Source organism: Sciurus carolinensis, chromosome 10 (genome assembly GCF_902686445.1).
Source record: "Sciurus carolinensis chromosome 10, mSciCar1.2, whole genome shotgun sequence".
NCBI lineage: Eukaryota > Metazoa > Chordata > Mammalia > Rodentia > Sciuridae > Sciurus > Sciurus carolinensis.
In genome coordinates, this window is record NC_062222.1 from 3059131 (window position 1) to 3075261 (window position 16131).

Here is a 16131-nt window from a genome sequence, read left to right on the forward strand (position 1 = left end):
GTATGACAGTTCTAGTGATCTTTTATTATTATTTATTTTTTGATGTACTGGGGGTTGAACCAGGGGCACCTACCATCAAGCTCTATCCCCAACCCTTTCTATTTTATTTTGTGATAGGGTCTTGCTGAGTTGCCGAGGTGGCCTCCAACTTGCCATCCTGCCTGAGCCTCCTTTGTAGCTGGAATAACAGGTGTGCGCCACCACAGCTGGCTCTAGTGATATTTAATTTTTGTATTCTCTGATAATATATTTAACATTTCATTCATATAAAGTGTGCTGTTCAACTTAAACATTATTTTTAAGAATGATATTGGTTGTCTAAAACAGGGTTCATATATAGAGAGTCTAGAATCCTAGGACTTCAGTGTTGGGTTTTCGTAACTTTTGCAAATCAGTAAACTTCCATCTTATTCTTTTTTCCTTTCTGACAATCGACCATACTTTTATCTTCTCACAGGCCTGTTTGAAATGTGTTCTTTCATATGTGTAAGACTGAACCCTTTTTACTGTTCTGCAGGGCCTCAAAATCTCTAATGTGCTCTGCTTTTTGTCCCTCAGCCTCTGGGTGCTTTTCACTGTGCTAGGAATACTCTGCTTCCACTTTGGTCCCAGTTCCCATTTTATCGGGTTAACATCAACATATTTTTCAGGTCTCACTTCTTAAATTAGTCACATGTTTTAGTCTGTCTTAATTGGTGAAATAAAGAAATGTACCAAGTGATTTATACAAGGGTTGTCTAGGTCTTTATTGTCACTGATCCTTCCCTAAACTGAGTTGGATGTTTCTGGCATGTGTTTTTCTGCCACTTTGTTCTTTCCATCCCACAGTAGCAGAATTTATGGTAATTAACTTATTATTTGTCACCCCTATTTGATGGTTAATACTATGAGATTTTTCTGCCTTCCTGTGTACCCTGACACATAAGAGCTCAGTACATTTGTTGAATTAATTATGTCTAGGAGGTTCTGTGAATATTTTTAATGAATGAATAGATGAATTGATATTGAAGAAGAGTGCCTATGAATATGTGTGGTTGATGAATAGATCTTCTCAGTGGTTTCATGATATAATAATGCTTTAATAATCATTTTGCTTTAACATGAACTGTAACTGAATCAGTAAGTAATAATAGATACAGAATACAGATACAGAATAGTGGTTCACTTATTGACAATTGTTCTTTAAAAATACTTTCCAAATAATATATGCAAAGAGTGCTGTTATCTCTCCTCAACTGAATTTTTCTTCTTTACTTATCCCACCTCCCATATGAAGCATGTCTATTTGTATAAATTATTCTGGGAATTGAAAATTTTTTGTGAGGACTGTTAATTATACAATCCATATTGTGCATATTAGTATATTTTGCATGCCAGTTAGCCTAGTAAATATGCCCTGCAGTGATTCCAAACATGGTTAGAGTTCTGTGTAGACAATTCCCAGAACTTTCCTTATGACTTCTTTCCCAAGGTTATCATGGTTTTGATTATTATTATTATAAGTCACGCCAAATAAGAATTCATACTGCCATGCTTTATTAATAAAATATCAAGGAATAAGCTTCACTGTATGCATGTTGGATGATTAGAGTTAAAATAATATTTCATTTTAAACCTGAGTTTATAGTGTCTGAAACTATCTCTCATTGATATTTAAACCAGCTTCTATGTGGTTATTTTATTTAAAGATTTTTTTCTTTTGTTACTTTTTCCTATCTATTTTTAAATAAATTTCCTTTTTGAAGTGTTACATACATAAAAGTACATAACATATAAGATACCTGAATTTTCCAAAGTGAACTTGCCACTCTTGAGACCAAGATAGAGAACTAGTTCCCCAGACCACTCTCTCCCAACTCCTACTCCTGCTTCAATCCCAGAGGCAGCTTCCCTGGCCTAACTCAGTTGGCTAGCTCTGCCTCTTCTGTGCTCTCTTCTTTCACTTATACCATGGTTCAAGAGCTTCATCACTTTGTTCTGTATTGTGTAGTTCATTTTATTGCTGTATTCCATTACATAAATATATGAATAATGATACCATAAACATTCTTGTACTTAACTTCTGGTGCACAAACATTATGTATTTGTTTGCTATATATTTAGGAGTGGAATTATTGGGTTATAAGTTCTTTTAGATAATTGTCAAAAGCTTTTTGTAGTGATTTTACCAATTTACTCTTACCAGTTTCAGTGTATAAAAATTCCAATTTCTCATCCTTTCCAACATTCGACGAGTTTATAACAATATTTCATTGTGGTTTTAATTCCATGATGACTGAGATTGAGTACCTTTTCATTTATGAATCATCCATTTAGATACTCTCCTTCATGTTGTATCTATTTAATTATTTACTCAATTTTTTTGTAGTATTGCTTTAAAATAATTTGTTGATTTGTAGGAGTTCTTAATATAGTTTGTGAGTCCCTTGTTACAGGTGTTTTATATATCTTCTACTCTGTGGCTTGCTTGACTTTTTACTCTCTTAATGTTGTCTTTTGAGGAGCAGAAGTTGTTAATGACATATTTAGGGTCTAATTTATCGTTCCTTTTTTTGTGGCTAGAGACATTTATGTTCAGGAGATCTTGGTCAAGTGCTACCTTGAGCTACCAAGATGCTGTCTTGTAGGCGCTTCGCTCTTTGCTTTCATGGTACTGCCTGTTGTTGAGTCACCCACTCTCCATTCAGGTGCTCTTAACCAGCCCCCAGTTGAGGAATGAGCATTCCTTCTTGCTGTAGCACCTTCTTCATAAATCAGGAGTTTGGTATTGTTCTGAATTCTCTGTTCTCTTTATCCTTGTGCAGAATATTGAAATGTCTTTAATCTTTTTTATCCTATTCAAAGTTTTAATTTCTGGAGGGTAATTGTTCCTTTTTCTTCTTCTTTTCCTTCATCAAGATTGTTTTCACTCTTCTTGGCCCATGTGTGTGAGTGTGTATGTGTGTGTGTGTATTTTGCAGTGCTGGGGATCATCCACAGAACTTATAAAATCATCTTGTCAGTCTCTCCCCACCCCCATAAAATGTCTTGACTTTTGATTGAAATTATTAAGTCTTTTGATTAACTGGGAGAGAATGGGAAAGTTAACATCTTGCCATCCATGAACACAGTATATCTTTTTCTTTTAGGTCTTTGTTTTATCTCAAGATAATTTCATGTGAAGAATTTGCATAGTATTCATTAAATTCTTTGATATTTTAGTTTCTGAATGCAATTACAAGTGGATTTTTAAAAATTTTACTTATAATTAATTTTTGCCTTTATCTAGAAAAAGTGGGTTTTTCCTTGACTTTGCTTACCTATCTTGCTGAATGTACATTCATTTTAATAGTATGTAAATTGTTTTTTATGTGTCTTTATACTTTTACATCCATATAATTGAATAATGACAGTTTTATTTCATTCATTTCAGTCTTTTAACTTAGTATTCATTTTCTTGACTTACAGTAGTAGATAAATCTGATTTCTAACATAATATTTATGATTTTATTCTTTTTTTGGTACTGGGGGTTGAACCCAGGGGCACCTAACCATTAAGCCACATGCCCAGCCCTTTTTTATATTTTTATTTAGAGACAGGTCTCTCTAAGTTGCCTAAGACCTTGCTAAGTTGCTGAGGCTGGCTTTGAACTTGCAGTCTTCCTGCCTCAGTCTCCTGAGCCACTGGGATTACAGATGTGCACCACTGTGCCTGGCTCTAACATAATTAATAGAAGTGTTAGCAGTAATTATCCTTACCTTATTCTTGACTTAAAGGATAAAGTTTCTAATATTTTGCCATTAAGACTGATATTTGCTATATGAGTATTTCTAGATAGTGTATTAAGGAGGTTTCCATCTAGTCCTAGTTAAAAATAATTCTAAATCGATTTTTTTCACATTCCTTTTTGCACCTCTTGAGGCAGTTATATGATTTCTTTCTTTTATTCTGTCAATGTAGATAATGGTGTTGATTGACTGCAGATGTTCAGCAACACTTATATTCCCAGGATATAGACAACCTTTTTTATGTGCTGAAGTTCATGCTGCTGTTTGTGCTGATGTTTTACCCCAGGCTTAATGCTGCACTAGATTAAGTCACGGGACTCAGCGGATAGTAGTACTCGCAGCTGTAATTCATTATGGGAGCAAAAGTAAGCGTTAAGTTTAGTGTCTGTACTGGGCCGTAATGACTTACACCCTGTATTTTCAGCTTTTGATTGAATATGCTCAGTATGACCTATTTTCATTCATTATTTAAAATTTTTTGCTTTTAGTTGTAGACAGACACAATATCTTTTATTTATTTATTTGTTTGTTTGTTTGTTTGTTTTTTGTTGTTTTTATGTGGTATGTGCTAAGTGAACACTCTGTCCCTGAGCTACCACCCCAGCCCCCATTTTCGTTCTTTACTTGTAAGTTTGTTGTGGAAATGACCAACAGAATTTTGTATTTCTGTCTAGAGACTAGGATGAGTGATAAAGCAAGATTTATAATCTAGCTTAAAAAGACTTTCTGAAAATAGTTTTAGAAATTATTAACCTTTGTAAATAGAAGTTTAGTTACTAATTGTATATATTAAGTTGTACTGTGTTCATCACAGAGCCGGTCTTTGCATTTTGTTCTTAACTTTTGAAAGATTTCATGTTTATTTTTTCCATTTTTCTGCTCTTGTGAATTAGAATTATTTTTATTTAATTTTTACTATCATATGTGTAGAGATTTTATCTGACTCTAAATTTTGTAGTTTGTATTGGAATCATAGAGGTTGTGCTATTCTGTAAATACACACTTATATAATAATATTGGATATGAGTCCTAAAATCATACGTTGCATTTTTTTCAAGTCCTTCCTCAAATGAAAGTAAATGGTCCCTTTATTGTCAAATTTTATGCTTGAATAATAAAACAAATGTGGTAGGAAGATTATTTAAGCACTTGCCCTGTTTCAGGTTTTAGTATCCCAGTTACTGCTAAAAGCAATGTATCTATCTGGTCTGAATTAGAAACATTGATAAGTATTGCCAAATAGTCATTTGGGACATGAAGTAAGTGTTAGATTATTCTGATCTTTTGATTTTATATATATATATATATATATATATATATATATATATATATATATACACATATGTATATACACGCTACATTTTTTTTTATTAAAACAGCTTAAATTCGTTTAGGTTATCAAGGTATTGCTTAATGCAGTGCAGCATTGTATTTAATGCTACTGTGCCATTTAACTAATAAGTATGTAGAGCAGAGAAACAACCTGATTTAACATTGTGTCTTGGTCCATTTTGTGCTGCTTTATAACAAAACACCACCGACTTGGTAATTTGTAAAGAACAGAAATTTGATGCTTCCAAGAACGTCGCCTTGAATGCCACATTCTCTGGGGGAAGGAACGTTGGGTTCTCATACCACAGAAGAAAAGGGGACAGTGAACTCACTCCTGCAAAACCATCCATCTGGTTATTTATTTATTTTAGGGCTAGGGCTCAAACCCAGTGCCTCACATAGATTGGGGAAAGTTTGGCTTCTGATCTGCATTCTCAGCCTTTCATAAATCCTTTTTTATACCACTGTTGACCCATTCACAGGGCTCTGCACCCTCATGACCTCAACACTTCCCATTGACCCCGCCTCCCAACACTGTCACATTGAAGATTATGTTTCAGCATTCGTTTTGGAAGGGACAGAAAAGTTGAAACCATACTAAAGATAAACATATATTTTTGTGTCAAGAACTGTGAAGGGTCTGAGAATTTCCCTCCTCTTAAACTGACACATTTCATGATGAAGACTTGGTATTCTTGCTTGGAGTCAGAAGACAGCATGCAATGTAACAGAAGTGACTGAACTTTCCCTGAGCCTCAGCTTTCACAGAAAGGGTTAGGTGACTTTTGAGTCCACACAAGGTCACATTTCAAGAGGGAAACCTTGAGGGTAGAGAACTTGTCTTTGATGGTGGGCTGTAAGTCTTTCTGCCCTTGACTTTGAAGGGAGACCCTCTATTTTCCTGCACACATACATCCTTTAAAGGAAGGCCTTGAGCAGAAGTCTAGACTGGAGAGGTGTGAAAAATTGCCTTTCAGTGTTTCAAGAGGTGGAAAAACAAATGGACAAGCCTGAGTCAGTGACTTGACAGTTTTTAGATAGCAGATCTACTTTTTGAGTGTCTTTGCACTATTTGTTTTTTTTATTAGTGAAAGCTCACCTCTGTTTGGGGGAGTTTGTGTGGAACTTCCTTGTGTCAGTGCTTCTGTTTATAAAAGCTCAGGTAAGTGAAAGCAAATAAAAAAAATGAAAGGGTACAATTTTCATGGAGGCTAGACCTTGGAAACAAGTGGTTTAAAAATGAGGGAGCTCTCTGTTTTCAGTTATTCAGACTGGATTTTTAAGAGATTTCTGAGACTAAAATTCTGCAAAGTGGAACTTCATTTTTCATTGGAACCTAAATAAATCACAGAGTTCAAAGAACACATCAGGGCTTTACTGCCCTGGAAACTAGAATCCCTTGCCACAGATTAGAGGTAGTGTGGAAGGGAGTTGGGGCATTCGGTCTTGTCAGTGTTTGAAATCCAAGCAGATATTATTATTTTATTTTGTGGGAGCTACTGGAGATTGAACCCAGGGATTCTTGACCCCCAGTCTTTTTTATTTTTTTTACTTTGAGATGGGTCTTACTAAGTTGCTTAGCACCTAGGAAAATTGCTTGAGGCTGACTTTGATCTTGGGATCCTCCTGCCTCTTGAACTGCTAGGCTTGTAGTTGTGTGCCACCACACCTGACTATTATTATTTTTATGCAGTCTATTTGTGGAGTAAATCTTGTGTTACTTTCCTTTTTGTAGGTCTCTGTGCCTTGCGAAGAGTCCTGAGGAAGCAGCCTGTTCTCCCTGATAGTAAGGTGGCTGGATTGGTGAAGATTACTCTGAAGGATTTCTTCCAGGGAATGAATGACATCAGGCCCAGTGCCATGAGGGAAGTAGCAATTGACATCCCAAATGTAAGTAATTTATTCCACCTTGTTGCCGTGCTGAATTAAACTGTGAAAGAAACAGAGACTCCAGAGAGATGGACTATTTAGCTGAAACTTTTAAGAAAGTAAATTTGTAATTCAGAATTTTATTGAGATAACTGTAGATTTAATGCAGTTGTCAGATAGAAAGATCCTGTTTGCTTTATCTAGTTTCTTTCAGCGGCAACACCTTGCAAAACTAAGGCACAGTACCACAAACAGGGTATTCATGTTATAGTCCAGGCCCATTCAGAGTGTCCCACTTTGACTTGGACCCATTTTTTTTGTTTGTGTTTAGTTCTGTACAGTTCTATCACATAAAGCTTTGTGTATTCATCTCTACAATCAAGATACTAAACAATTCTATCACATGAAGACCCCTTATGTTGTACTTTCATAGGCACACCTACCTCATTCTTGTTTCCATTTCTAAAATATTGTTTTTTCAGAAAGATGTAAGTGGAAGCATACAGTGTGCACTCTGGTGCGATTGGCTTTTTTCTCTAAGCTAATTCCCTAGAGATTCATACAAGTTATATCAAGTTTATTCCTTTCTAACCCTGAGTAATTGTGTTACTTAGCTCTGGGTTACTGTAACCTAATACCTAAGGTAATCAACTTTTTAAAAAGAGAGATTTATTTTTGTTCATTTTGGAGTTTTTAGTCCACTGTCCTTTGGCCCTGTTGCTTTTAGGCCTGTGGTAAGCAGAGGAAACAGCTTACTACATACACTTGGAAAATGAAAGCAAGAAAAAGGAAGGAACCAGGGTTCCACATTCTTCTTCCAGGGCTCTCCACCAATGACCTAAGACTCTCCCAAGATTGCCAAGCAGAGGATTAAACTTTTAAAACATGGAACTCTTGGGGACATTGAAGAACCAAACTATAGCAGTAGCATTCCACCATAGGTATGTTCCACCACTTGTTGATAGACATCTGGACTGTTGCCAGTGATTGGCTACTGTGAGTGAAGCTGTTTTGAACAGGTATTTTGTAAGCATAAGTTTTCATTTCACTGGAGTAAATGACCAAGAGTGAGATTGCTGGGATATATATAAATTTTTGCAATAAGTTTAGTTTTATAGGAAGAGGTCACCTAGGCAAATTTTAGAGCAAACAAATCTCCTAGTTATACATTTAGGCTGCCTAATATTCTGTTCAGTTTTTTATTATTTTTTTTATATATAGTTCCACAACGATGTGGGCCTGATATTCAGGAAAAAAATGGCCTTTTAGTTTGCTTTGAATACATTAATATTTCTGGAAAAAGAACATCGAAACTCAGAACTGGCAGTGTATCTCGCGTGGTCCTGAGGTGGAAGGTGGGTGGGCCACTGTGGTTGGCTCACACAAGATTAACATATTTAGGTCTTGGTGTTGGTTGGGGAATTTTGGATTGCTCACTAAAAGCTTTTGGGAGAGCTTTGATGAATGATGGAGGTTTGTGATTGTTCTTTCCCTGTTCTGTGTGTTTTGTGTGTTTATGGTGAGCAGTCTGACATGTGGGTATACATTATGAAGGGAATCTCAGTCTCCATCACCCCACTTGGTATCTGTTCTTTGTGTTGAATGAGAACATTGAAGATCTGTTAGCTAATTTCACATACATCATGCAGTCTTACTCATCATGCAGTACATTAGGTCTTCAGAAGTTATTCATCATCCATAACTCTTAACTTTGTAGTCTTTGGCCAACATTATCTTTTCCCTGTCCTCCTAGTCCCTGGCAATCACCCTTGTACACTGCTTTTGTGAGTTTGACGTTTTCATTTCCCACATATGAGAGAGATCATGCAGTATTTCTTTCTGTGCCTTGTTTATTTCACTTGGAATAATATCCCTCATATTCATCGTGCTCTTGTAAATGAGAAGATTTCCTTCATGTTTAAGGCTAAACAATATTCCAGATATTCCACATTTTCTTTGCACATTCATCCATTCTGTAGATTGATTCCAAATCATGGCTATTATGAATAATGCTGCAGTGAACACTGGAGCACAGATACTTCTTTGAGATGCTACTTTATTTTCCTTAGGTATATACCCAGAAGTGAGTTGCTGGATTGTATAGTAGATCTATTTAATTTCTTAAAGAACTCCCATGCTGTTTTCCATAGTGGCTATACCCATTTACATTCCCACCAGCAACATATAAGGGTTCCCTTTGCTCTTTATCCTTGCCACTACTTTTGTCTTTTTTGTTATTGTTTTGTTTTTGTTTTTTTACGGCAGTGGGGATTGAACCTGGGGAGGGCACTTTACCGCTAAGAAACATCCCCAGCCCTTTTTATTTTATTTTTAGACAGGATTTCTCCAGGTTGTAGAGGCTTGCCTTGAACATATGATCTTCCCTATGCACAGATACCTCTTTTAATTTCTACTGATGAACTTCATCAGGGAAAAAGCACTTCATCAGTCAGCTCATCAGGAGGCTCTAGGAGGGCTCTCTGGAGGTTCTGCAGGTTGACTTCCTGCTACAATCCTCCAAACCAGGTCTGACTGATTCCTGGCTCAGCAAGCCCGGTGGCCTTGGCATCTGGTCCATGGGGACTGCTTTGGAACCTGGTCTAAGGCTGTTGGTAGGGCGTGGGGCTTGTGTCTACTGGGCTGACTTGGACCCATGTCCTCAGCAGCAGTTCTGAAATTAGAGTCTATGGGTACCTGTTTTAGTCAACTTTCTCACTGCTGTGACTGAAAATCCTGACAAGAACAACTTTAGAGGAGGAAAAGTTTATTTGAAGGCTCACAGTTTCAGAGGTCTTAGTCCATAGACAGCCAGCTCCATTCCTCAGGGCTTGAGGTGAGGCTGAACTTCATGGTGGAAGAGTAGTGGAGGGATGATCAGGAAGCAAAGAGAGACTCCATTAGCTAGATGCAAAATATATACCCTAAAGCCACACCCCCAGTGACCCACCTCCTCCAGCCACTCCCTTCCCACCTTCAGTTACCACCTACTTCACCCCTGTCAGGGGAGTATTTCACTGTTTGGGTTAAGGCTCTCACAACCCAATCATTTCCCCACTGAACCCTCCCGCATTGTCTCACATGAGTCTTTGGGGACACCTCATCCAAACCATAACAGTTAGGGCCTGGGGCTTGTGTCTACTGGACTGACTTGGACCCATGTCCTCAGGAGCAGTTCTAGAGTTTGAGTCTATGGGTGCCATTTCACCATGGGCAGGCCTAGAGCCTGGGGCTAGGGGGTGGTTTGGGATCCTGGGATGCCATGGCCAAAAGGGTTGTCTTGGAGCTTGGATCTTGTAGGTGAGCCCAGAAGTTAGGACCAGAGGGGCAGTCTGAAAGCCTGAGGTTAGCCTGGAACCATGGGCCTGGTTTGGAGTCTGGTACTGTGGGCATAAGCCTGGCCCTGGAGTACTTCTAGAACCTGTCTCCAGGAACCAACCTGTAGCTCTGGGGGCTGGCCTTAGGCTGAGTGATGTCTGCTGAAATCTGGCAAAGTTGGACGCTCACTTGACTTTCCTCCTCCCCTGTGTGGAGTATCTCTTTCTGCATTGGGCTGCCCACGCCTGGGGTAGGGTGAGGTGAGTATTGTGAAACTTTTCTGTCTATTCTTTTTTGTCATGTATCTTATTTTTGTTCCATATCCTGTACTCTAGCTCACATCTAGCTCACATCTGGATTCCTTAGCTCCTGTGAATGTATTTTTGTGTCTGGACAGATGTTCAGATTGAGGGGTGAAAAGTTGTATTTTGTCATCTTGCAGACATCACACTCCTTTGCAGTAATGTACTCCAGAGCAAGAATTCTTATCTAATTCTTTGAAGACTGTGAGCCTTGTTAGGGCATCAGGCATCGTTTCTACCCTTTGCCCCATTGTGTGTAGGCATTTTAGGGGCATTAGTTCTCTTGATCATTAAAGTTTTAAAATTGTTGTTAGCTGCAAAAAAACAAAGAAAACTAAAAAGATATTAAATCAGTGGAGTAGATTATATGGAATGATGTAGGGAGAAACCAGTGGATGTGTTTTTGCATTTCTAGTGACTATATTCCTTGAAAGATGTGCTTTTTTGGTTAAGTTTGGGAAATTCTGATTTAAATAAAATCAGTTGTGTTTCTTTGCTGCTGGACGTCTCAGTCTTTATGTGTTAATATGCATTGTGAACTGATAAAAAGAGCTCTTATACTTACTTTGCCATGGAGCAGGAAGAGGCACAGTTGGGTTTTTTGTTTGTTTGTTTTTGTTCTTTTGGCATTTGACAATGCAGTAGATTGCTAAACATATCTACAGATACTTCCCACTACTGTTTGACCTTTTGCATTGTGAGTTTGTGTTCTTACCATGAAAGAGATGAAATCAATTCCCCTAGTCTTTTGAGCCTTTGCTTGGCTATGTAATTTTCTTTGGCCAGTAGGATATTAGTTATCATGCTGTTAGCAGACTTGAAAGTTCTTTGGCCTTGTTCCTCTGTGAATCCTGCTTTTGCTTATTAGGAAATCTGTACCATCATCTTAGAGGCTGAGAGGCGATGTGGAGTGGTGACGAGTCCTTCTAGTCTTTATGTCCTATCATTGTAGACAGTTACTGCTGGTTCACCCACCCCAAGGAAGTTTGCCAGACCAGCCTCACACACTTAAACTCTTAGAATTGCCAGATGTAATACGTGTCTATTGCTTTAAGCCACTACATTTTGTGGTAATTGGCTAGCAAAACTAAGTGATTCATGTATTTGTTAACCTCTTCTATGACATACTTATTTTCTAAATTTAGGCCAGAAAATAATACCCTAGAGAGAGGAAAATCTCCTAAGTTCTTGTACTAGTTTAGGTTACTTAATGAGGTTTCGAATTCTTTCTGAAACATTTTCTTATTCACTATTTATTGAACTTAAAATTTAATTTTGGAGGTTTCAAAAGTGCTGTAGCAGAACATACTCATTTAGTGTAAATTATTTGACAAATGCAATTATGAAATGAATGATTGATGCTGGTTTAATAGAAATATTTCATTGCTCAGGAATTTATGGTCTAAAGTTTGGGTACATTAATATAAATATTTTTACTTGCAATATTTATCTGCATTTTATTAACTATTGTATAATCTAATGAATCAGAGAGATTCCTTGTCATCAAGTACCACATGAAAATTTCAAGTGATAGTTATAAACCACCTCCTCCATCCACACTATAGAGTTTTAAATGTTTAGGAACTCTCGGAATATACAGTAAGGTTTTAAAGTTAAAGTAACTGCCAAAGGAGAATGTGTTTAAACAGTGTGTACTCTTGGAATTGCTAAACTGATTAATTCATCATCAGACCTGGTACTACAAGTGCATTTTTAATTGCTGTTGTGAAAGAGCAATTTTCTTTTGATACAGTATTTAAAATCCATGGACTTATGCCATTTTCCATTTGGCACTTTATTATTTGGCCTAAGGCTGTGGTGTACTGTGGTGTTGCTCACGAACTCTGGGATGATTAGTATTGGTGAAAGTACTTTCTTTTACACTTGCTTTGTTATGCTTGCTTCAGATTGTAAAAACTTTCCGGAGATTTCAACATTTGTATAATTAGATTTCTACATTTTATTTTCCTGATTTCTGGCTATTATATCTACAAACAGCTCTAAGTTATTTTACAGAAGGTTTAATATTTATTTTGCTATAGAAAATCTGTTGTAAGAGGCAAGTTAGTTGTGAACATTGAAGAAAATTCTGTAGTAAAGTGAATGTTCAGCTTCTTTTGAGAAATGATGTTAGTGTGTGAAATGAAAACTTTCTAAATCACACATCTAGTTACACTTAAATTTCAAAGAAAAGTTCTAAGGTGGAAATGTTGCCAGTAATAATATAATGTAATGTAGTGTTAATTTTAGGAGACAAGTATTAACCATTTACTTAAATATGTTTCCAGGTTTTGCAGTTCTAAATTGGTCACTACAGTGACATTAAAATCAAATGTGTTTTTTTTTTATACTGTAGGAATCTTTAGATTCTGTGAATATGCTGAAATTGTGAAATTCCAGTTTCCTTACCCAAAGACAATAAGTGTTAACATTTTGTATAGTTCTTCTAAAGATTTCTTTCTTTGCCTATATGTATTTTAATATAGTTAATCATAGGACATAAAAAGTTTCATATTTTTTTTTTCACTTAAAGCTAAACATTTTACATTAAAATTTATTGACAAACTTATTTTTAAATAACTGCTTGATGGATGTTTTATGGATACATTTTTACATGGAGATGATTTATTCTAAAATCAAATATTTAGCTTTTGTTCTTTTTTAAATTAATTAATTAATTAATTAATTAATTCAGAATTTAGATACTGAGTTCACAGTAATCCAAAAGCCATCAAAAAAGGTGGGCTGTGCTTTCATGTTAACTGAATTTTGTAAAGTGAACAGTGGTCAGAGCCTTAGGACAAACTAGAGAATCTCCAACCCCTTAAGTAAGCTGGTCCATCTTTAGGACATCAAATTCAGTGCAAACCAGATATCATTAGTCTCATAAACATTTCTCATTCACGTCCATTTTTTAAAAGTAATAAACTTCTTAATTATATGAAAAGGCTGTCTTTCACTAATTATGTATTCAAAATTTACTGCTGTATTTTTGCCTGGCACCTTTTCAGATGAGCCTACAATATCAGAATGTGACCATCAGTTGAATTTCATAGGATGAGCTCATTAGTAGTATATTTCTGGGGTGCAGAGGATTGAATGAAGTAGTTTAATTGACCATAATTACATTTCATTCTTCATATACCCTTAGGATAATTAGAAGGAATCTATTTGAGTTTCTATTCTTTAACTATAGTACACATTCTATATTTTTAATTCTTTTTACAAACTCAAGGGATTGAGGGTTTCTCTGATGCATTATTAAATAAAAGCTTGCTTTTTTTGGAATAGATAGCACAACTGTGGAAATTCTGTTAATTCCATATTGGTTCTTGGCAGGCCTTTAAATTTTGGTTTCTTTTGATTCTGCTTCTTGTTGTCTAGACAGAAAAGTGTCTTCTATCACTCCCTAGATCCTTGTCTTCCTTGCCAACTTCTCTTGTGCATTTTTATAGTTTTCTGTAATAACAATTGAACAGGAAAGCACATTTGGAAGAGTAGATTACTTTAATCAGGAAATACTCAGTGCCAAAATCAGGACTGTAGTTTTAACCTTATTAAATATTTCATTCTACTCATTATTATTTTTTGATCCTTCTCTCAGGCCCTCTTTAGGAGAAATGAGAGAGCAAAAGTTAGTGAAAGTTTTAAAAATTTCTGTTCTCAGCTTCAGTCCTTATTAACTTTGGTGAAATCAGTCGTCTTCTTAGGTTCTAAATGCAACTTAATTTACATTTTCTTTGGTTTCCTTGTTTTGTTTTATTTTATCTGTTTATTTGTTTTACATTTTTTGTTGGTTATCTTGTTTTATATTTGTAAATAATGTTGAGGTTCAATAAAGGCAGATAATGCACCTACTGAATAAACCTTTGATCACTTCTCTATAAATACCTGGTGACTGCTGACAGTACATATGTTCATTTAGGGTAAAGGAGATACTTCACATAAAGACTGGTATCAGTGGGTAGGGCTAATGTGATTCTTTTGTGGTTCCATGTTTCACTTAATACCGACATGGAGTAATCATCCATTGGTCTCACTACTTTCAAAAGAATTACCCAAACAGTGTATCTCATGTTATGCTGTAGCTTATTGAGCCACTTCATATTTATGCATATGCTGTCCTCACATATGCCTGAAAAAGTATTTTCTAATCTCTTAGTTACCAAAGATACTGTAACATGTATGTCTGAACCCCCAGTATACTTGCACAAAAAAGTATACATAATGTGTCTTTTTTTTTTTTTTTTTTTTTTTGGTACCAGGGATTGAATTTATGGGCACTCAACCACTGAGCCACATCCCCAGCTCTGTTTGGTATTTTATTTAGAGACAGGCTCTCACTGAGTTGCTTAGTATCTCGTGGTTGCTGAGGTTGACTTTGTACTTGAGAGCCTCCTGCCTCAGCCTTCCAAGCCCTTGGATTACAGGCATACACCTAGCATAATGTGTCTTTTTTACATGAGATTTTTTTGTTCCTCTTTGCACCCTTGGGGCTTGGCAGATAGTAACAACTAAGTCAATGTTTGTTGGGTGTTTGAATGAATATTCATGAAACATTTTGCTCATTTTTCAGATACAGTTATTGTTTTTCAGAGTCAGAATCAATGGGGGTTTTTGTTTATTTACACACACACACACACACACACACACACACACACACACGGGTATCTTAGGTAGATCTGTAAGAGGGGATTTATTATGGAGTCTGGGAAGTCCCATGATATGCTCTCTGGCTACCTGGGGAAGTACCTAGTGGGACTCAGTTCAGGTTTAAGAGCCCCTGAGACAGAGAATCTGATGGTATACTCTGAGGCTAAAAACCTGAGAACCTGGGGCATCACCAGTCCCAGAGTGTGAAGGTGTGAAAACCTGGAGTCGTAATGCAATGGAATTAGAAATTAATGATAAAATTAAAAATAGGGTGCTGGAGTTGTAGCTCAGTGGTAGAGTGCTTGCCTGGCATATCTGAGGCACTGGGTTCAATCCTCAGCACCACATAAAAATAAATATGTAAAATAAAGGCATTGTGTCCATCTAGAAGTAAAACACATTATAAAAAAAGATAGAAACTACTTAACACCTGGAGACTAAATAATACACTGTTGAATGACCAATGGATAGCTGAAGAAATCAGGGATGAAATAAAAAAATACTTAGAGGTAAATAGCAATAGCAAAACAACATATCAAAATCTCTGGGATACTATGAAGGCAGTGCTAAGATGAAAGTTCATTGCATTGAGCTCATTCATGAAAAGAACAGAAAATCACCAAATAAATAACCTAACTGTACATCTCAAAACCCTAGAAAAAGAAGAAAAAACTAGCCCCCAAGGCAGTAGAAGACAGGAAATAATAAAAATCAGAGCTGAAATTAATGAATTTGAAACAAAAAGTTAAAAAAGTTGACAAAACAAACAGTTTGTTCTTAACTGGGCATGGTGGTGCATGCTTATAATCCCAGCGGCTCAGGATGCTGAGGCAGGCGAATTATGAGTTCAAAGCCAGTCTCAGCAATAGCAAGGTGCTAAGCAATTCAATAA

General features: G+C 36.4%; 1 protein-coding gene across 4 annotated transcripts in view; it reads left to right on the top strand.

Moving 5' to 3' along the window:
• Spata5 (spermatogenesis associated 5) overlaps nucleotides 1-16131 on the top strand; it is a 264268-nt gene that overhangs the window by 28019 nt on the left and 220118 nt on the right. For all 4 annotated transcript variants that reach the window (XM_047566459.1, XM_047566461.1, XM_047566462.1 and 1 more), the window contains exon 10: nucleotides 6836-6990. In XM_047566459.1, the coding sequence (XP_047422415.1) occupies nucleotides 6836-6990 (155 nt within the window). The remainder of the gene's footprint in view (nucleotides 1-6835; nucleotides 6991-16131) is intronic.